The sequence below is a fragment of the Sipha flava genome, unplaced genomic scaffold, assembly GCF_003268045.1.
Source record: "Sipha flava isolate LNK unplaced genomic scaffold, YSA_version1 100_pilon_pilon, whole genome shotgun sequence".
NCBI lineage: Eukaryota > Metazoa > Arthropoda > Insecta > Hemiptera > Aphididae > Sipha > Sipha flava.
Genome location: NW_020271714.1, coordinates 758,813 through 782,410, shown reverse-complemented (window position 1 = coordinate 782,410; position 23,598 = coordinate 758,813). Strand labels below are relative to the sequence as shown.

At 27.6% G+C, this 23,598-nt stretch overlaps 2 protein-coding genes across 2 annotated transcripts; one reads left to right on the top strand and one right to left on the bottom strand.

Moving 5' to 3' along the window:
* On the top strand, positions 1-5,561 carry LOC112679830 (serine/threonine-protein kinase polo-like). The gene is made up of 9 exons (XM_025549757.1): positions 1-633; positions 2,159-2,403; positions 3,639-3,836; positions 3,900-3,995; positions 4,065-4,366; positions 4,431-4,637; positions 4,706-4,859; positions 4,927-5,173; positions 5,240-5,561. The coding sequence occupies exons 1-9, from the start codon at positions 16-18 to the stop codon at positions 5,429-5,431; spliced, it is 2,259 nt and encodes a 752-aa protein (XP_025405542.1). The 5' UTR covers positions 1-15; the 3' UTR covers positions 5,432-5,561.
* A 6,600-nt stretch (positions 5,562-12,161) lies between these two features.
* On the bottom strand, positions 12,162-13,444 carry LOC112679816. Its single transcript, XM_025549737.1, has 2 exons — positions 13,140-13,444; positions 12,162-12,748 (listed from the first exon to the last, which is right to left on the bottom strand). The coding sequence occupies exons 1-2, from the start codon at positions 13,156-13,158 to the stop codon at positions 12,180-12,182; spliced, it is 588 nt and encodes a 195-aa protein (XP_025405522.1). The 5' UTR covers positions 13,159-13,444; the 3' UTR covers positions 12,162-12,179.
* Between the last annotated feature and the right edge of the window lie 10,154 nt (positions 13,445-23,598).

Genomic DNA, 23,598 nt, shown 5'->3' with positions numbered 1-23,598 from the left:
ACCTACCGCTTCGTCATGCATGGCCCGACGGCGGGTTGCGCAGGCGCCGTGCACGCTCTCGCGACGCACTACTGCGGCGGTCGTGAACGTATTTTCAATTTAACGGTTATTCTTATTTCCACAACGTTTTGTTCCGCACTTGGAGCCTTCCTGACCACTGTTCGCAGTCGCCGTAGCCACTCCTTTATTCGAAACGTCAACACACAACAACCAACAAACACGAGAAACGATCAAGTGTTGACCCTTGTCAATTCGACGTTCGTATCCGTCGCGGCCAGTCACCAACAACGCTACTACCACGACATCGCCGGACTGGATGCGCGCCATACACCACCACCCCCGTACCGGTTCCGTCGGTTGTCGCTCACTTCGTCTAATCAAAATCAACAATATCGTATTATTATCGTCCTGGTCGCAGTATTATTAACGGATCAAGTCCGCCGTGTGTCGGTATTACTGTATTATTGTTTTTCTTTGACCGATCCAACGGCTGATAGTTTTTGTCAGATAAACGGTGATTTGCCACTTGTCATCATGTCGTCCAGGTCCAAAGAAGACGAAGTTAGAATCCCAGAAATGATTTTCGATAACAAGACCAACAGGAAGTATCAGCGAGGCAATTTTCTGGGAAAGGTAATGTTCTCGTTGTTCGTGCGCGTGCACTCGGTTGAACATGATTTCAGGCTGGCGGAATTGCATTACATGTAATAACAACAATTTCGAGTGTTTTATGCGAATACGTTGTTGACTTGGTTTAATTAAGAAAAAAAAAAATTATACTCGTTGATATTCAGACCCTCGGCGATGTGTATTGCGCACTCATTGTTGTTTAGTACATTATTGTTAAGTCTGCTGTAGGTCTTGCCGTTTAAATTTTTTGAAGAGAGTTAATTTTAAATAGTAAAAATTATTAAATGATTATTACTCGTAAATAATTAAAATCTTAGTCTGGAGTATTATATTATATTATTATAAGTAAGGTACGATCAGTTTCAAATTAAAAATTCAATGTCAGGTATATACAGTAAATAAAATCGTGATTCACTCAATTTTATTTTGAAACCGATTGTACTTTACAAATATAATAATTTTTTAGATTAAGCTTTTATATATTTCTATATATAAACTATTTGCTTACCTATTTATACTTGAATACACAATTCTAAAGATGTTTCTGATTTAGGGTGGTCAGATAAAATTAAAAAAAATCCAAGACAGTAAATTTTAATTTGACCTAATCGCCCTATCTAACTATTACTACTTAATATTTTTATCTTAAAATTTTTTACTAGTGGGTTTCATTATGAAATATTAAACACTAAGTATTAAAATTATAGAAATAGAAAATATACTTTTATTTTAAACAAAAACTAATTTTAAAATTTTAAATACAGTTTACATATGTTTATACTTCATAGTGACATGTAAAATTTTTTAAGCTTTAACTTCAGCTGTCATTGTATATTTTTGCGTGTTGTGGACGTTCTTCAGAAACAAGTGGTTTTTTATAATTTTGTTTTAAAATTCCATGCCACTTTAACCATATGTTTTGATAATCAAATAACTTTCTACAGTTGCCACATCCATTTGATTACAAACGTCGGTCCAAGTGGATCATCATTGTTATCAATGAAAACACTCGTTCTATTGATGCATTTGAACCCGACAATAATAATAATAATTATATGTTGATAGCTAAACAATGCCTTATCCTAAAAAACTTTTGGGACACTGGAACACGATTTCCTAAACCGGTAACGTCCTGGAAAATTCGGAACGAATGGTCACTCTATCCAGATTTCCTATTCATTTTTAACACCTGTTGATTTTAGAAAATCTCCCTTTGTCTGAGGTTATGTTAACTTCATTTAGTCAGAAATGTGTTGAAATATTATTATTTCTTAGTTTTATGCATAATTAATTAGAAATTATATTAATATTTGAATGACTTTTTACTTTATATATTTTATTAAATTAACTATCAACTACTATACATTTTGAAAATTGAAGCAATTACTCTTACTGTACCTACTTTATACAATATTCTCATCTCTATATAATTATATAATTTAATGAATTATTTTTTATACGTAAAACTAATATTCAATTAAACTTATATGTACATTGTAAAATTAATGTAGTAATTTCTTTATTATAGGGAGGTTTTGCCAAATGTTACGAAATTATAGACATGAGAACAAAGGAAATATTTGCTGGAAAAATTGTTTCCAAAAAATATCTTTTGAAACATAATCAAAAAGATAAAATGACCCAAGAAATACACATCCATAGAATGTTGAAACATACAAATATTGTTATGTTCCATAGTTTTTTTGAGGATAATGATTTTGTTTATATAGTTTTGGAACTTTGTCGTAAAAGGTCAATGATGGAGTTACACAAGTAAGTAATTATAGTTTTTTATTAATATGTTCAGAATTAAACTATTAGATGTTTAAATTATTATTATTAATTAATTATTTTCTTGTAAGCCATTATGATTATATGACAAATGTTAGTATATTAATATTTTACTAGTATTTACACAAATAACTTTTCATACGATTTTAACTATCTAAATATTTTCAAATTTTATTTTTTTAAAAAATTAATAAAATATCAGATTTCAACATTTATAAATATTATGGTTATTAAATAAAGTTAATTTATCTATGTAATTTTGTGATTTAGGTCAAATATGCTAAGGAGTTATTGTCATGCAATGTGTAAAGCCTAGTGTGTCATTCAGTATCAGGTTTCTAAGTTTAATAAAATATTGATTTTTACTAGAATTTTGTCCACAGTGTTCAAGTTTAAAAATTAAATGTATAAATAAGGAATTTGTTTTATTTGAATAATTAATATATTGTATACAATTCGAATATATTTCTAAATAAAAATTAGTTTTTAATCAAATAATTGAATCGAAGAAGGATTTAATCATTAACTATTAAAGATTGTTGAATTTATTAAAATAAAATAAATATATATATAATTTCTAATTCAACCTGTTTATTAGTTCAATTCCCATGACATATGATAATTTTGACATCATTAAATTTAAGAGAAAATTGGGTATATTTTAAATTAAAAATTCAAAAGTATTGATTATTATATCTAACCAGGATAACAGACATTACAATAATAATGCTTGGAATATGCACACAGAATATTAATTATTCACTTATGCAGCTACATTTTATTTTTAACTAAAAATATAGATAGACAGATGGAAACTTATGGAATGTTTAGAAGATATTATTAAAGTATTGAATTTCTAGACTATATTATGATGATAAATTAATAAATTAAAATTCTTATAGAACACATTTAGATTTTTTTTTGAAATATTCTTGTGTATAGGTCTAAAAAAATGTTTGAAGTGGACTTATTTGATTAAATAAAGTTTAACAAGTAATATTAATAAATAGTGAAATATTTTAAAAAATATAATCTTTGAAAAATGAATCAAAAATAATATATATTTAATTATTGAAAATAAAGATTCACAAAATCTATTATAATTTAATAAAATGCTTTCCATTTTTTGTTAAATGTGTTTGTATTCAACAAAATTAATAAATATATATCATATCTTATCATAGTTTGACATTATACTATGAATTGTTTGTTTTTAGGAGAAGAAAAACTCTTACAGAACCTGAAACTCGTTATTATGTTTATCAAATTCTTGAAGGTACACTATATTTACATCAACAAGGCATTATTCACCGTGATTTAAAATTAGGAAATCTATTTTTGAATGATGAAATGGAAGTAAAAATTGGAGATTTAGGTTTAGCAGCTAAAATTGAGTTTAATGGACAACGTAAAAAGTATTAGTTGCTTTTCATTTAATGAATCTTAAATATATATTTATAACTCAATTTTATTTTTAGAACTTTATGTGGTACTCCTAACTACATTGCTCCAGAAATTCTTAGTAAAACTGGGCATAGTTTTGAAGTAGATGTATGGTCCATTGGCTGTATTATGTAAGTTATTGTATTTAAATTATCAAAATTCAAAATATCTTTTGTTAATTATGTTTTAATATATTTTAGGTATACACTACTGGTTGGTAAACCACCATTTGAAACTAATTCTTTGAAAGAAACATATGCTAAAATTACAAAATGTGATTATAATCTACCTTCTACTTTACATAAGAATGCCAGTACTCTTATTAATATGATGCTTCAGTGTGATCCTAAAAAGCGACCTCAGGTTTCTGAAATAATGAAAGCTGACTTCTTTACTACTGGTTATATGCCTAAAAAGTTACCAGCATCTTGTCTCACAATGGCTCCTCGCTTTGATTCTATTAACTATAGAGAGTCGATTTCTAATCGCCGACCACTTAATGGTAATTTTTTTTAAAAATATTTCATAATTTAAATATATCTATAATATAAATTTTCATTACTTAGAACTCAACAGTCCAAAAGCTATTATTAAAGCTATTGCAAAACCCCAAGACCCGGTTAGTAAATTACCAATGTTTAATATACCAAACAAACCTACCAGTGGAAATGGAGTATCAGCCAATGAGTGTAAAGAATATATGATAACACTCGAAAAAGAATTAGAAAAAGTATTGAAATGTAAACCATCCATGAGAGGAATGAAAAATATGGGTACTAATTTGATAATTATAATAATACAATTACTTGTGAATTATTAAATATAATATTTCGTATTATAGAAGAAAACACTGATCCAGCTGCTCAACCTCTAATTTGGGTCAGTAAGTGGGTAGATTATTCGGATAAATATGGATTTGGTTATGAACTGTCTGATGATTGTGTTGGGGTTATGTTCAATGATTTTACACGCATTGTTCTATTAGCTAATTTCAAGTAAGTATTCCTGTAAATAGTTATTATTTTTTTCTCGATTATCTAAATAATATTTTAAATATTTTAGGGATGTCCATTATATAGAAAGAAGTGGTGCAGAACAATACTATACTGAAGATAATACTCCGCAGTCATTAGAGAAGAAAATGAAGTTATTAAATTACTTTAGGCGTTATATGAATGATCATCTCATTAAAGCTGGTGCTGATGTATTAGCTAAAGATGCAGACCAACTTAGTCGTACGCCATATTTGTACCAATGGTATAGGTCTACTACATCAGTTATTATGCAACTTACTAATGGCACTTTACAAGTATGTTTAAATGGATATATATGTATTATTAAAATTAGATTCTAATTTATTTAATTATTATTTTAGATAAACTTCACGGATCATACTAAAGTGATATTATGTCCATTAATGAATGCTGTGACTTTTATTGAAAATAGTGTTTTCCGTACTTATCGTTTTAAAACAATTGCTGAACACGGATGTAGTCCAGAATTAGCTAAGTGCTTAGAATATGCTTACAGAAAACTTGGTTCTATATTAAAAGACATAGAAGTGTAATAATTTATTAATTATACTTGAAATTTGACTAGTATATTTAAATCATTTATAGTTATTATTAAAACAACTGTATGTTAAAGGCATTATATTTAAGATTGTAAATAATTTAATAATAATTCTCATTCGTATATTTTACTGCTATTATTTTTATTAATTTTTTTTTTTTCTATATTAAAGCTTAGATTTAATGAGTTTCATTTTTTTTATTATTATTATTATTATTTTTTTTTTTTTTAGATTAAAATCTTCCAATGGAAAGATAAGAATTTGAAAATAAAAATGAGTATTGAAAACACATTTTATTTGAAAAATGAATTAAAATTTTAGCACTAATTATTTTCTTTCAAGTCTCATTAAACAAACTCCTTTTCTGTTATTATTAACATGTACTATATACCCCCATTATGTAAATGTTACATAAAAATAATGCCTATAGTTAATTATTGCTCTAGTTTGTATTCAATAAAATTTATACTTTTGCATTTAAGTGATTTGCTAAAATAGTTATATATGATAAATCTTTGTTCATTGAGATTATAATTCAAACTTTAGTTTTATTTTATTAGAACATGACAAGATAAAACATTTTTAATTTATCTGCTTGTTTTTTGCTAATTCAAAACAATGTACAAGTGCATTAGTTACAAGTACAATATGATTTTTCATAAAACAATTACTTTTATTGATTTTATAGTATTTAATTTTTATAATTGAGAAATGACATTCATAATGTTTTAACATTGTGTTGGAAGCTAATTGCTAATTGATATATAGTAAAATATATTGTTTTCTTTTCATTTAGAGATGTATAAAATGCCTAGTTTTTTTAAAACATTCTGTTAAATAAAATATATTAATTATTATATATTCTTATATTAAATGTATATGATATATAATATATATTGATATCTTTATTGGAGTTCCTATGAAAAGTAGTTTACTTTTAAGTCTTACTTAGGGTGATCTTTATTATTAAAGTAATAAAAAGATTAATATTTTTGATTTCTTGCCCTATTATATTGTTTATTCCCATAAAAAAGTTGTTATTAAATATTTGACCATGTTTAACTACTTCACAAACTACCAAGGTGTTAAATAATTTCAAAATTGGGTAGTTCTGTTTTTTTTTAGTTTTAAATTTGAAATAAATAATTTTATAATAAGTTATCAAGTAAAATTAATGAAATATAATACTTTAAAAGAAAGATTATTATAATTTATATGACACATGCAATTTGAAACGTTATAATTTGCTAATTTAAAAATAAAGTAATATATCTACAAAGTTTCTCAAATATGTATGAATACCAAATTTGTAAAATTAAAAAGTAACTATTTTATCATTTTTATTAGCAATATTTATTTATTTGACTATTTGAATTTAATAAATTTGACAACTCAATTATATAAGTGATTTTAAATGTACAGTGCACGGTAGTATACAGTATAAACACAATATAACTATCTATAATTTGTAATTTAAATAATTATCAAAAATTAAAGAACATTCCTATTTTGTAACTATTTAACCTCTTGGTGGCATATGAAAAGGTGGATTAATCATAATTAAATTTAACAATGTTTACTTTTTTATAGTAATAAATAAAATTGGATGTGAAGAAATTAAATATTTAATAAAAGATCAAAAATAAAGTCCACTACTGTATTTTTATTTTTATTATTTGTAGCATAGATAAGTTGATTATTTTTATAGACAAAAATAATCATCTTAAAATGCATCAAAGCTACAAACATTTTACAAGGTTTCTTTTAAGCCAGCTTATACAATTAAATTTTCCTGTTGGAATAAATGAATCCTTTTGATTTATTAGTAGTTAATGCTTAAAGTGGACAGATACTCTAAGAAAACAAAATGTTTTTCATTGTTTTAAACTATTATTTTTTCTTATTTGAATGCAGACAATCAAATGCTTCAAGTATTTTGTTTTATTATTCGATAAAGTAAATATTCACATTTATAATACCTTGTTGGAACTTAATGAAAGGTATGCCCTAAGAAAAGATATACTCCCATCATTTAAATATTTGTAAATATAATATTAATATTGTTAAATATTTTATAATCACATATAATTTCTACATGATAATATTGGTTTTTTTATTTAGTTGAAATTAAATAATAAGCCGTTGGAAACACAAACTTAAAATAGATATCTGATAAAAAATATCCAACAAACATTACGTTATAAACAAATTCTTAAAATAAAAGACTATTTTTCTATCAAGAACAGTCTGAAACATTCAATATATACCTATGATACTACTAGTTAATCTGTAAATTAGAACAAGTACACTTGCTATAAAAAATATTTTTAAATGTTAGAACATATAGAATATAATTTAAATTTAAGATATATTACAAAGTGAATTCAACTACAATATACATCTAATTATTTATTATTATTAGTATTAATTATTCAATGTATATTAACAATTTATAAGTTAACTAATTGTTATTTCTCGATCTATTTTGTTTTTTTTTTAACATTGAACTTAAATCAATACATTTTAACATTAAACAATTTTTATTTGAAATGTAAAAGTATAGATTTCCATATAGTTCTTTATAAGGTGTAAAAATAACGATAAAAAAAATCAATAATGTCAACAAAAGAATTTGTTTTTTATTTAGAGTTTATTTTTCTTAGAAAATAATGATTTTGGAAAAAATGTTGTTATAATACTTTTTATATATATCAATGGCGAGCCGAATATAGGTCTAAATGAAGCCCAGGCATCAAGTTAAGTAGGGGTGGGTGGTTGTTGGATAATAATATGTAAATCTCATAATTATCGTATATATTTAGGTAGAGGAATATTGATATATGAGTTCTGGATGAGATGAATTTAAATATGGGTGATAAACTAGACTTTGCAATTGGCATCAAAAAAATGTTTATCTCGGCACGTCACTGATATATATATTATTGTATTCTTTAGTTAAAATTCTGTACATTTTTATGCTAATTGCAATAGATTTTTACATACATTTGAAAAACAATTAAACTACCTACCATCTTCTGCCATTTTTCAATCCTAAGTCGGCACCAGAAGGAATTGAGTATGTCTTCAAAATTTTACCCAAATGACTCTTATGTGACATAACAAATCTAGTTGATACAGGCTTAATAAAATTCAAGTTTAAAAATTAAAGACCACCCTAATAAATACATTTTAAATGCTACTAAATTAACTGAATTATATAAATAATTTTACAATATTACATTTATTTTTCATACGATTTTATTTATTTATTATTCATAAATAATTTTCCTTTGAGAATGCCAAAAAATCGATTTGTTTTTATTTAGAATCATCGTAACAATTTTGCCATCCCCTTAAATATTTCAGAGGGCTATTGCCTCCTCAAAACACTCCTTAAATACGGCCCTGAGTATACTGTATTAGCATTAGTATTTACCAAGCGTGCACCCAAGATTCTTGCTTGGGGAGGGAGCTCTCCAATTTATCAAGTTTTCTTTGTACAGGTACGAGTAAACCATTACCATTAATTTTAAAATTATTTTTTTATTACCTATTTTTTTTTATTATTATTATTATTATTATTAGCAGCACTTACCTAGTGCATAGTAATCGATAGTGCGTATTTAGAATACACTAGAATCCATAAATCTAAAAATAATTTTAAATTAAATCGGCGATTGCCCCAACCTCGAATACGTTATCGTGTACTATTATATTAAACTATATGTGTATATCAAATATAATAATCAAATTTGAAGAAAAAAAATATTCATCCTTCATAGTAATACTAATTAAACTACTAATAAAACAATAAGCTATAATAATATATAGTCTAATATACAATATTTTTGAGGGTCTTCAGCCTCAAAACCCCTTTCTTGGGTGTGCCAATGGTATTAACAATAATTATAATTATTGTAAATACCATTGATTATATATATATATATATATATATATATATAGGTATACTAATTATTATTTATTCTATTGGTCATTAGAACATAAAGCTGGGTTAGATTAATTTATGTTTATCTTTATTAACATATACCTATGATAGAACCCAGTGGCATAGACATGATTTCTGAAAGGGAGGAAGGGTTAAAATAAAGAAATCGACAACTAAATGGGAGAGGAAAATTGGAAAAATCTCTCACCCTTTCAAAACATTTTTACTTAGTATCGACAACTGACTATACTTTTATTGAAATACGAAAGCAAAGTATTATTTTTTCTTTCATTACTCGTATTTGATTACTATATAACAGTAATAACTAATATTAAAAATTATAACAATGATATGGTTACCAATATTACTGTTTAATAACTTTATTATTTTTATTCACTGTTGGGTATAGTTAATTTTTTTTGTTTGACTATACAATGCGCTTTTTCTATTGCCACTTCTCTCATTCTTTCTGCGCGGGTATTAGTGGTTAATTGAGAAAGACGGTTAATGGGTAGACAGATTATCAAAGTTCTACTCTGTATTTAATCAATACAAGTATATGCAATCAATTTTAACATCACATTCCTAACAGCAGCGCAATAACGAAAACAGAGGGAGAGATCTTGAGGATTATCTTAGAAAAAAAATTTTTTCTGAAATGTATTTTGATTTTTTTTCTAGTCACCAATTTATAAATTTAACACTCCCTATCTTAATCTCAAGTGTAACGAGACATTGTTACCTACGCACTTCTCTGATTTCTCACGTATTAATAGAGCCAGACTGAGTCAAAAATTTCCACCGGGGAAAAAAAACGGCCTACTTTGATATACTAAAGGTATAAAAACAACCATAAACAAACGTATATTTTTATATAGGTAATATTATTGCATATTATTTTGAAAATTTGAACACTTAATTATATTATTAAAAATTAAAAGGCCATTTATTTCAAATTTATAAGGTTTCTAAAGCAAGCACATTAGAAAATGCGTCTGTCTATCGACACAGTGAGCCTAAATCGATAAACCTAAAAAAAATTCCCAATGAGTAAAAAAAAGTGGCCTAATTCAAACAAGTGGCCCACCGGTAAACTTCCGGTAATCCGCCTGTCCAGTCCGGCCCTGCATTTTAATAAAATATACAGTATGATAAGCAATGGCACAAACAAGGGTGGTGTTTTGTGTGTCTGGACATTACCCTTGGATTTATAAAAATTTTATTCGATTTTTTAAATGTTTAACGTTTAACAGTCGTCATATTTTATTCGTAAAGTTTATTAAAAAACATTGTAATACTATTATGGCAGTTGAATGTAAATCATTATACGTTATAACTTATAAATGTAAATCATTACACTTTATAACTTATAAATGTACATAATGAAATTTATTCATATAATATACAGAATAAATGTTGAAATGTATCATTAATTATCACGAAAATAAACATATTATTACAACTATGTAAACTATTTTATTTTTATGATGATAATGATAATCACAAGTGTGCATCTTTTTTCAATTTTCCAAAAAATCAACAATACACCCGCCTCACAGTGGCGTATTTAAGGAAAAACATGGTCATAACTTAAATAACATTCCAAGGTGATAATACATTATTAATATTCATTAAAGTTGCAAATTTAATTTATTTTTAGAGCAAGTTATAAATAAACTTATGATTTTGTACATTATCTTTAAAATAAGAAATACAACATACAAAAAATAAAAAATAAATAAACATTTTTTAAAAAATAAACTTCCATTCGCTAGTCGCTACTATCTGTACTGGAATTATATTCAGAATCTGAACTGGAATCGTTAATATTTTTTTCGGTGTCTAAATTATAATCAGGAGGTTGTAACAAGTCTAAAACTTCTTTAGAATAAGTTTTCAGTTCTTTTTTTGGCAGGTTTCTCATACTAGATATATATGGATCTGATGATACAAGAAGACGATTGAAAACGTCTTCCATTGTAACTTTTCTTGACATTTTACGTGAAAAGTCCTCACGATATTTTCTAAAATTCTTATTACGTGCCTCTTGCGCTTCCTCGGACAATTGACCAATAGGCAAGATACAAGACGATATAACTTCTGAACTATGAATTAAAATTTTATGTACAGCTGTAGACATTGGATACCATGGATATTTATTGACAAAGTTTTTTGCCGTATCAAGAGTAAAAATTTTGAATTTATCCACATTTATATTATAACCACTTGATATGACTAAAAGTACAACTTGAAATTGTTTTATTATACCTTCATCTATTCCAGTTATAGAAGATGATATGAAAGAATTTTCAAAAAAACTGCGTGCCGTATTTCCATCATTTGAGGAACCGAACCCAGGTTTTGGTTTATCTACTATTAGTCCTAATTGTGATTTAAATTCTTGTTGAATTCTAATTTTATTAGTTTTAATAACTTCCTTACTTTTGCTATCTAATACTCGCCATTTTTTTACATTTAATTTGTAAGCTAAATGAAGCAAACATTCAAAAAATCGTATCCAGGCATGTAATATAGATAGCCCAAAATTTAACTTTATGTTCGATTCGTCGATTCTTATACGAGTTATATTATTAATGTCATTAAAATCCTTAGATGTTGCACCACAAATGTAACATTTTAACGTGGATTTATTATCACACACTGCATTGCATACTTTTCCGTCGACCATTGTAAATAATAATTGATAATTTACTACCACTTCACGATCATTAAAAATAAAAGAAGAAGGAATCAATGATTTTATTTGATTTTCTTTGTTCTTGGTTTCAATAGTAATTACTTCTGTGGCATAACTGATTTTGACGTTTCTTTATAAGCCTTTCTATATTTTTCTGCTCGTTTAGGTGTTGTTAATGTCACATCTTTTATCACATTAGCAGCATCTAACTGGCCACTTGCACGGAGACTCATCTGAGCCGCATAAGATAATTCTAAAGAACCTACCTCGGACCTTAATAATTGAGTTTTTCTACGTTTTGTACGTTCACTACTCTTAGAGAAATACACTTTTGGTCTTCCACCCTTAACTTTCATATCATTTGAAGAAAATGAAGAAGCTTTGTACATAGGAAAACTTATTTTAGTTTCCAACCAACCAAAATTTTTTTTTAAAAAATAATCTACGTTTCGAGATGATGCAGACCATTTGGTATTAAACTGGGAAATAAAATAAGATAAAACCTTTTTTATATCCTTCGGTAATTTATTTGGATATTTAGTAATTTCTAGTATATATTTTGTTAAGTGTTCATAATTTCCATGTGGATGTTTCGATTTTGTTGAACCTTCTTTTAAAATTGTATACAAGTCTCTTCTACTAAGAACAATATCATTACATCGAGATCCTATATAAAAAATTAATTTTTAAATATTATAAGTTTTAAAAGAATAATTTATTTATGATTTAATATGATCCTAATAACTATAAAATATAGGTTTACGTGCAGTAAAAATAAAATAAGTAATTTATATAAAAATATTTAATAAAATTATAAATATTTTTTTTGTATATTTACAGGTTTTTAATATGATTTAATTAATTTTGACTAATATCGCAGATATTAGCAAATATTTTTTGCTTTAATATATTTGTTATAAGTATGACTATTAAAATCTGTTACAATTTTAAGTTGATCTCGCTTGATCCGGAATGTAAAATATATATAACTATACACTTTATATGATATTTAGTAACTTATATTTTATTGCTAAAATTAGTACGATAAATATAATTACCTCCAGGGATAGATTCCATCTTTTATAACTAACAAATAACGTTTATTTTTAATGTAATAAACTACTTAAATATGAAGTGTAAAACAAAATTATATTAAGGCAAAACTATAAAACACTATTTATAGTATTCACTTGTGAGTTGTGGTGAACAAATAGATTGGGTATCTACTATTCGATTTGTCATCACTAAGATTGTTTATCTAACTGAACTTTGTACTCTGATATGTAATCTTTAAATTACCGTCAATAGTTATCTTATTCAGTTATTTTTATTTCTTTCGGTTTTGACCATGTTTTTCCTTAAATACGCGTCTGTGCGCCTCCTGGAAATTCCACAATAGTGGGTATACTCGTACTTACCTAAAAGCTAATATTTACAATTTATTGTTGTCAAATTTGGTTAGTATAATATTTGTTTGACTGTCTGTGCCTACATGTTATTATTAAATCTGTTCAGTTGTTCGATTGTTGCTGTCGCCGTCGAACAAATAAAACGAATAAACGTGGTATTAAAAGTATAACCAACTTTTTTGCTTAAAAAACTTTTAGAATACTGAAAACATACCTCAGAAACTCAATATTAACACATAGGCTAAATGGATTCGTAACGTTAAATATTCACTATGCAATTACAATGACTACAGATGACGTCATAAAAGAGTTAACTAGGAAAAAAAACAAAATAAATAAAATTGTAATATGTATAATAACTTTCTAAAATGTCTTTATTTTTAACGTGACTACTAAAATTGTAAGTGATTTATATCTAAAAATAAATGTTGGTAATGTTTTTCAGTTTATCGTATGAATGCCAAACACAAAAATAATTACAGTGGTAGGTTTGAATAATACAATAAATGTTAAAAAGTAGTGATTTGAAATTCTATAATTATTAGTTTTTAAAAATAAACTATACAGATGTATTTATTACATTACCACATTACATTATACCACTTGTGGAAACCCTCCTTGAAAAGGCTTTATTTCAATCACGCCGAAAATCGCAGATAAAGAAAGAAAAATTATGGGATGAAAAAAAGGTATACATCTATTACGTCGGTATAAAAAGCGTATAATTTATAGGTATACATCTATTGCGCCGATTGATATTCGACTACATTTTGTGATTACCTCATTGCTACATATATTGATGAAAATGCAACTTTTCCCCCGTATCTTTGGTCCTTGTGTAACATATCAAATGAGAAAATAACAAATGCCTGTGAGGCATTTCACTCAGCGTTTGGGCAATATTTTTACTTACTCCATCCAAATATTTTTGTTTTTATGAATTTTTAAAAATAATATAACGCAACAATCAAAATACATATTCTCTTAGTTATCACAAATAGACCAAACTTTACATTTATGACAAAAAAATAAATAGTAAAATAGACATAACTAATTTTAATATTAAACCTAAGAACTTTTCAATATTTGTAGGATTAGTGTATATATATATATATAATTTACTAATAGTGTAAATACCAAGTATGTAGAATGATAAGTTTGATTTTAATTTTAATTTTTGTTTTTGCCATTATGATTTTTACTTGTACTGTTTAGCTGTTATACCTGCGCAATAGATGGATAGGTACCTTTTTAATATACCCTTTTTTATACCGGCGCAATAGATGTATACTATATAGGTGCCCCAAATTCGGCGCAATTGACGAATATCGCTTGAAAAAATCCAGGTTGTGCTAATGATGGTAAGTATGACAATCATTTTTAACTTTCATAGAAAATTCTGTTTATAAAATAATTTCAAAATAAAAAAAACTGAACGAACAACATTAGTAAATATAAACAATAATTACAACTTACAAGAGAAAAAATCTATAAAGAGAATCCCCATAAATTTCTGTATTTTTGGGATGAAAGAAATGTATATATACCATTGTAGTTTTGTTTGTGAAAATTTAAAAGTAAACTGTAATGTTAATTTCTAATATCAATATTTAAAACTAGTTCACTTTCAGTGTTTAAAATGGAGTCAGTGAAATTAAGCCAGTGAAAAGATCATCGCTGAAGAACATAACCAACTTTTTATTCTCCTCATAATTGAAAAGGATCTTTCACACGTTGCTGTATTTATTGGTAATATTAATGTAGGTAACCTTCATAATTTTATACAAATTAGGAAACACATTTTCATTTAAAATTGAAATGAAATGTTCTAATTTCCTAATAAAACCTATAAATCGGTATACTTATTCATTTATTTTAAGTAATAACTTATATCTAATGGTTAATAAACAAAGAAGATCCTTGTGTATCGATTTTAAAAAAAAATTTTCAAGTGAATTAGTTAATACTAATACTTCAGATGTAAAACGAGATTTCAGTTTTCCTATAATATTATCCAACACTTGGTTGTATAAATGTGTTTTCCAAAATTCTTCCAAACCTGAAGTATTTACAACATCGGCGATTGTAAACTGCGCCCAAAATACAGGTAAACACAAAATCACATATGTAAAATGTGCCCGAGTTTTTATCAAGTGTAAAAAGGTGACAAAGGTAAACTGTGCACCGATAAAATTCTAGGTAAAATACTTAATTCCTTACAGTCATATAATATAAATAATTAAAGAAAAATATAATTTTTAAAAGAAAAATAAATACAAATATTACAAATAATAACATAGGGCCGATACATATTCCTTAATTGGAATTTGACCACTATTATATTCTGTATACTTCTATTTGAATTTCTTTTAACTTTTCTATGAAAACATGAAATTATTTGGATGAGTTATATAAAAGCTGGAATTAAAGTAAGAATGAAAAGACTGGCATGCATTTGTGGTTAAAGTTGGCTCTGCTGATGCTCGAGCCCATACTTCAGGTGAATACTGAGTTTATTCACTTATATTTACGTCTACCAAATAATCCGCAAATCATGTCACTCTTTCGTCGTCAGACTTTGATTTAATTAAATAATTGACAAAATACTCAGATTCACTTCCTGGACTAAGAATTGGTAAACCGTAACATTGAACTAACCATCTTCTAATATCACTATTTTTATTTTTATAGTCAATACTTAAACCATTTTATTGGATACTTTTATTCCAAGACTGTGCTAAATGAAAGCGATTACATAGAGACTTTAATAAGTCAAAATTTAATAAGTTAATAAGTCGGACACAGTTTACACTATACCTTTTTAACATAGATAACAATTCGGGCGCGGTTAACAAAAAAAAAAGATCATTTGGGTGCAGTTTATATATGCCCTACGGAATCATTATAACTATTTGTTGATTCAGTCTTTAAATTAACCACTATGAATTTTTTTTTTTTTTTTTTTAAGTAGTTCCATAAACTTCTAAACCAATATTATGGTTGTCAGAAAAAGTCGCAAGCATATTAAATTTATCATTATTTTCTCGTTTATCCTGTAAAATTTTTATTACAGAATTTATGCCACCCATATTTTCCTAATAAAGCATTTTTACTCTGCAATATTTAGCTTAATATATTACAATATATATCGTTACCGGATAGCGCTTTAACTTTTATTAATAGGTCAAAAAGTAACTCATGTATATTACAATGTTTTATTAAAAATACTAATAATGACGATAATTATAGTAATAAAATTGAAATAGATAAAATCATTTTACAGAAATTCCTTATTGGAGACACTTATGCTCCTTGTACTTACCCCAAAGTCTGCCTATGTTAAGGTCTCAAAACCGGTGATATCCGATTGAGCACGGTCGTTATTAGCCGACCCTTTTTGACGACTCGATTGAGCACGGTAAAAAAAAAAATATTGTGTACAACATTGTCAGATTGAAAACTAACTATTAGGCTGGCAACACACTAGCGTTATTTTACCACGCCGTAATTTTACTGCGAGTTTTGTTAAAGTACATTAAAATGAATAGAGCACAACACACGAGTGTCGCGCAGTAAAATTAGGCTCGATATTTCGAAAACTGTCGCGTGCACCTTGAATTTACCGTGCATTAAAAATACCGCTATAAGGGCTTATCGTGAGCCTTTATGTGAGCCAACCTACTTCAATACTTATTGAAAGTTGAAAAGTAAGTATTTAGGAGAAAAAATTAAAATTTTTACCTTTTTCATGACAGTTATATGCGTGCTATTTTTTAGCAAAAAAAAAAATGTAATTATAACATTTGATTAAAATTCAATAAAAGATTTTTAATTATAAATAATTATATTCAAATGAATTTTATTTTGTAATAATAATATGGACGCACCGAGCTCTATACACAAACAATATAAAAAATGCCAAAAAAACGGTGTATTGTCGTTTTTCTATTGGAGAGTTATTTCTTTTAGGAAACCTGAGCCGTAAAAATTTTAAATTATGAAATAATCATTACAAATTCAAAATTGAATTATAATAATTATAAAAAAATCTTGCATGCACAGTAATACGGTGTACCAAATATTCTACGGTAAAAAGTGGCAACGTCGCACCCATTTTCATGCTCAATCATTTGGTTTTTGGGTTCTTTTTTGGTTCCTATTGTTTGATTGCAACCGTGCTCAATCGGATTTCAGCTCTCAAAATGCCTAAATCGGGCCCGAGTGGTAGGTAGTTCTTTATCCAAATTGATCTCTATGTGTACCTATAGCTCAGGGTGGTCCAACCGGGAGTAATCGAATTGGTTCCCGTTTGAAAATGGTATTTTATTAGGTACCTCTGGTACTTTTTGTTGTGCATAGGTATTTAGTCATTTTTTGTACACAAATTCATACGTATTTGTTTATTTTATAGAGCTAGAAGCCCCTAACCCAAATAATAATCATAATAACTGACAATATTTGTTTCTATGTTCTTTAACTTACAAATATTGGCCAAAAATATATTTTTGTAAATTGAAAATATGGTTAAGACCAAGAATAGGCCAGCATGACTAACAGGTTTGGCTTTGTTGCATGTACTTAAAATATTATTGTATCCATTGATGAAACAATCAACAAATTTATTAAAAAGAAAAAAAGAAATTTTGGAATTTGTTATTTGATTACCTACTTACCAACCTTATGTTTTCTACTTAGGTATTTGCTAAATTAAGTTACCTATCTTAATTGTTTTTTAAAGTTTTTGAAAAGTAATTAATAGGTATTATTACTACTATGATAATTTGTTGTTTTTTTTATACAGGAATCAGACTGAAGGTACAATTTTAATATAAGAACTACCTATTTGTGTTTTTATTATTAATACTTATTTTATATGTAGTAGGTTTTAAATATATTTATTAAATAAATATTTAACTCTATTTAGTACTTGTATTTTTATTTATTCACTCTAATGAACAACAGGAACATGAGCTGTAGATAATGAACCAGAGGCGTACACAGGAATTTTTTTATGGGGGGTCCAATATTTTTATTTTATCTGTTTTCTAATTATAATTATAGTTTAATTAAATACCAACAAATTACTGTTAATAACTATAGTAATAATAACAATTGTTATACACACATCACACAAAGGTACACAAAGATTTACTATAATAGGTAGGTACTATAATTTGAAATCAATTTTTATTTGGTAGTAAAATGTTATAAAAAAATACATTATTTAACTAACAATAACAAATAATATTAAAAAGCAGTATAAATTAAACATGGTTTATACATTATTGGTATATTATATAATCTATAAACTGAAGATAATGAGAAATTAAAATACGCTATGTACTATTTACTATTAAACCATTGAGTATGTAGAAATTTCAATGGGCGGTCCGGACCCGAATACGGACCGTAACCCCCTTGGATACGCCCCTGTAATGAACTGTAAATTATTTTGAAGTTTGTATTGAAGAAAAATTAGTTTCGCCAAACCCCCACCTCCCCCATGGCCACAATTCAAATACGCCCTTGATACTGCAAGTGTTCAGAATAAGTTTGAAATAATAATTACGTGTATTTTTTACCAATCGTTATTTTACATCATTAACAAAGTTTTTAGTTTTAGATTTTAAATCATAACACGGTCTACACGTACGTGTTTATAGCTTCCCCTTTATACTTTTTAAAAAATAACCAAAAAATGACAGAGCACATTCAAATGTAAAACTCTGGGTCCGTATATGATAATACACTATAGATTGCTATAGACTAGAGACTAGAGACTAGCAAATTATCGACATCAAGATAACGATTGAAACTTTAAACAGCATTCAGACATTAAATTATATTAATTTCGAAGTAATAATCAAAGGAAACTTACTAGCAAACAGGAAAGAAGTAACAAATATTTGGTCAATTGTATGACTGACTACATTAATAAAAAGATTACATGAATTGAATATTTAAAGAAAGTCAGCTTCAAATTTACACATCAATTGTTTAAATTGTATTTATTATATTTTATTATTTGTATTTAAAGTAATGACAAGTTTACTTCAAAATCAACGATTTAAAATTGTAGATTTTATCATATTCTTTTAACACACATTAACGTACATTTTTAACCAAGCTTACTTTAATGTTGACAATCCTAAGCCTATAAAATTGAGAAGGAAAATGTGCGTAATTAAACGGGAACCAATTCGGCTAAACCTAATAAAATACCTTTTTCAAACGGGAACCAATTCGGCTATACCCAGGGGCGGATAGGTTAGACCACTGCTTATATTGACGAAAATGAACCGATGAAAAATATTACTATTAATACTATTATAAATGTAAAATGTACATATATACAAATAAAAGTAAATAAATATAATACTGATAATATATATTTAAATCTAGCTTAAATCTATAAATATCATAATAAATTTCTTTAAAATGAAAAAGAAAAAAAGTATTTACAGTAGGGCTACATAATTTTAAATGTAATTTTTTTTATGTATTATTTTAATTGAATAATCAAAAATTCAAATTAAATTTTTATTCAAAATTTTAAGTTCAAATTTACTTTCTTTAATTCACATTTTAATATATTTTTGTGCACGTTAAAGATCTTTTAGCGCATATTTGATTGGTCGATATTCGTACCTTTTTTCAATTATTTGACCTATTATGGATAATTGTTCTGTTGTTGAACGATCCTTCCAGAAACCGCATTGGTATTCACCTAGGCAACTAGGCAATCCTCCGAATAAGAGATAATGCGATTTAGTAATATTCTAGAGAAGACCTTGTACGCGGAGATCAAGAGTGATATCCCTCTATAATTGTTACACTTTGTCTTGTCTCCTTTTTTGTGCACTGGTATGATGATTCCCTCATTCCAGCTACCCGGAACTCATTCTTCCATCCATATTAAGTGGCAAAGTTTGTAGACTACTACATGTAGCTCCTCACCTCCGTATTTTAAGATTTTAAGGATATCATCGGTACCTGGTGCTTTCCGATTTTTCAGGCCAAAAATTGCAATTTTTACTTCTTCTAAACTAACATCCTTTACATGTGGCTCCACACTTTCATAATCGATATGTTCTACAGGCTGACCTGGCATCCTATCATTTAATAATTTTTCGAAATATCCTTTCCATATATCAGCTCTTGACTCTGGCTCCATTAGCATTTGTCTGTCTTGGTCTCTGATTGCATTCCATATAGGGTTGAAATGCTTATACTGTTTAATGACTCTAAAAAAGTTTCTAGTTCTTCCTTGTGTATGGTAATTATCTGCAGTTTGAAGTACGTTGCTAAAAAAATTTCTTTTTTCCCTTTGAAGAGAACTTTTGCAGATTTTACGTTCCCGTATGAAAACTTCTTTGGTCATTTGGGTGTTGTTCTTAATAAAGTCATCTCTCGCTTTACAGCGTTTGTCTATAGAAATTCTACAAACATCATTATACCAGATATTTCTTGACCTTTTTAGCTCACCAATACTAGTGGCCGCTGCTTTGTTAACAGCATTTCTCACTATTTCCCAATCCAAATCTACGTCCATTTGTGCAATATTCTCTTTAAGGTTCTTCGTAACTTCGTTCTCATAATTTTTCCTCACGGTTTCATCTTTTAGTATCTGTAGATTAATTTTAACCCTTTTGTCTTGCTTTAATTTCGATTGACTTTTTAACTTTGATCTGAGTTTGGCAATCACTCAGTAGTGATCCGTGTCACAATCAGCGCCTCTATGGCTTCTTACATCGTAAATTGTACTACGGTATCTAGTCTGTATGAGAACGTGGTCAATATGGTTCAGGGTTTCTAACCTCCACGTGGCTTTGTAAATATTTTTGTGTGGAAACGTAGTACTACTAACAGTCAACCCATTTGATGTTACAAATGCTATCAATCACTGACCATTGTCATTGCTGTTATTATTCAAACTTTCTCTCCCTATACAGGGGAAGTACTGTTTCCTGTCCACATTTTGCATTGAAGTCACTTAGTACAATCTTTATCACGTTCCCAGTGATACTCTCGTATGTTTCAGTCAGTTCGTCGTAAAAAGCATCTTTCACATTGTCATCTTTTACTTCTGTTGGTGCATGTCCATTTACTGTACAGATATTGATTGGGCTAGTGTTGATGGTTAATATTGATATCCTTTCGGATACTGGATCGAACACTTTAATGTACGGTATTAATGTTTTATGGACTGCAAAACCGCTACCGAAGTGATGCCTATTTTCCATTCCAGAGAAGAAAATTGTGTATTCTCCAATTGTTAGTTATCCTACTCCTAACCATCTTATTTCCTGTATAGCTGCTACTTTAATGACGTATTTTTTAAGGACATCAGCTAGATTTTGGCTTGCACCTGTTCTATACAAGCTTGTTACATTCCATGTCGCAATCTTAAAATCAGTATTCCGTTTCCAAAAACCAGTCTTGAATCCATGTAATCTTATCCTAGGCTTAGGTGTAGTTGGTTTCATAACAAGGTTACTAGGCAAGGTTGTTAACCCTGCGCTTAACCCTCAACCTGGAGGACCAGATTGAACCAACCAGTTAAGGTCTGTTCAGGCCTTAGGGCCCCGGATACGCCAAACCCGTAGCACAAATTGCATCCCCTGAGGGATAAATTATCATATATAGTCACTAATAGAGCAAGGACTTTCATGCACTAAAAAATCATCAAATATTTTTTTAAAAATTTGCGGTTAAATATGCTCTTAAAAGAATTAATTTTATTATTATTCACTATAAGTTTTAACTAGATTTATTTTATTAAAATGATTTGAAATTTTTTTTGAATGTTGGATCCCAATCTTCTTAATTATTATTCTGCACCTAATAAAACAAAAAAGGTATTTTAAAATAATTGTTAAATTATTCTCAAATATTCATCTTACCTAAATTAGAATTACACTGAATTATTAAACACACGAAACTAACACACACTTGGTAAATCTTCTATAACTAATCTAATCTACCTACTGACTATAGATACTTGATACTATCGTTTTTAATTTATCATTTTATATTCGATTTGTATTATAATAATACAAAAATAGACATAATAAATACTGACCATTATTATTATTTCAAGATAAAATTTATCTCTATCGTCTTTATAAGTTTATAACAAATTGTTGACCTTGATTTATGAAAAATATTCACCAGAGCATTTGATTTTTGATAAACCATCAAAATATGCACTAAAAGCTTAAAATATAATCAAAACATATGTCCCTCAAACCAAATAATGTCCAAATATGCAAAAATATATACAAAAAACTTTGAGTTTTTCATCATAAACGTTATGAAATGTATTTTGTACTTACCAAGCATACGATAAAGTTAACCAGAAAAAATGTGCAAATGCATGAAAGTCCTTGCTCTAGTCAGTAATAAAACCCCACGGCAAAGTTGTTTACTGATATATCATGTTTTTCCACAATAATTATACGTGAACCATGTAAATAGTATAATATTGCTAAAATGTTATATAACCAGATATGCTTCAAAACGAATTAAAAAGAAAAGGAGGTGCAGAAAATAAAAGAGATAAAAATCGTAGAGTTTTTAGAAGAGAGCAAAACATGTGTAAGTATAATATGTATTATAATTTTAAACATTATTTAAGAACGTCGAAAAAAAAGGTGGTGATTGTCGGGTTGCTTCTCTCAAAGTTGAGTTAATTGTTTAGTTGGAACTTGGATATAATCATGCGGGCTGCTGTATTCTATTTTTCCCGGACCGGTCAGATTATGCCTATCTGCCCCTGGCTATACTTAATAAAATACCTTTTTCAGACGGAAACCAATTCGGCATGTGGGTTTGGAGCTCGGGAACCATTTCGGTACTAGACGTCCAACCCACGGACCGCGGGCCACATGTGGCCCTTGAAGACTTTTAATTTGGCTCTCCTCCAAAGAAGACTTATATTAAAAAAAAGTAACAATAATATAACAAAATTGTTGTATGATTGTATACTTTTTATGTTTTTTTTCAATCAAATTTAGGTATACATTTTCAGTGACACCCATAGGTTCTTATATTAAAACAGTGCAGTTATAATTATAGGGCCCCTATTTATTGTGGTCTATATCCATAC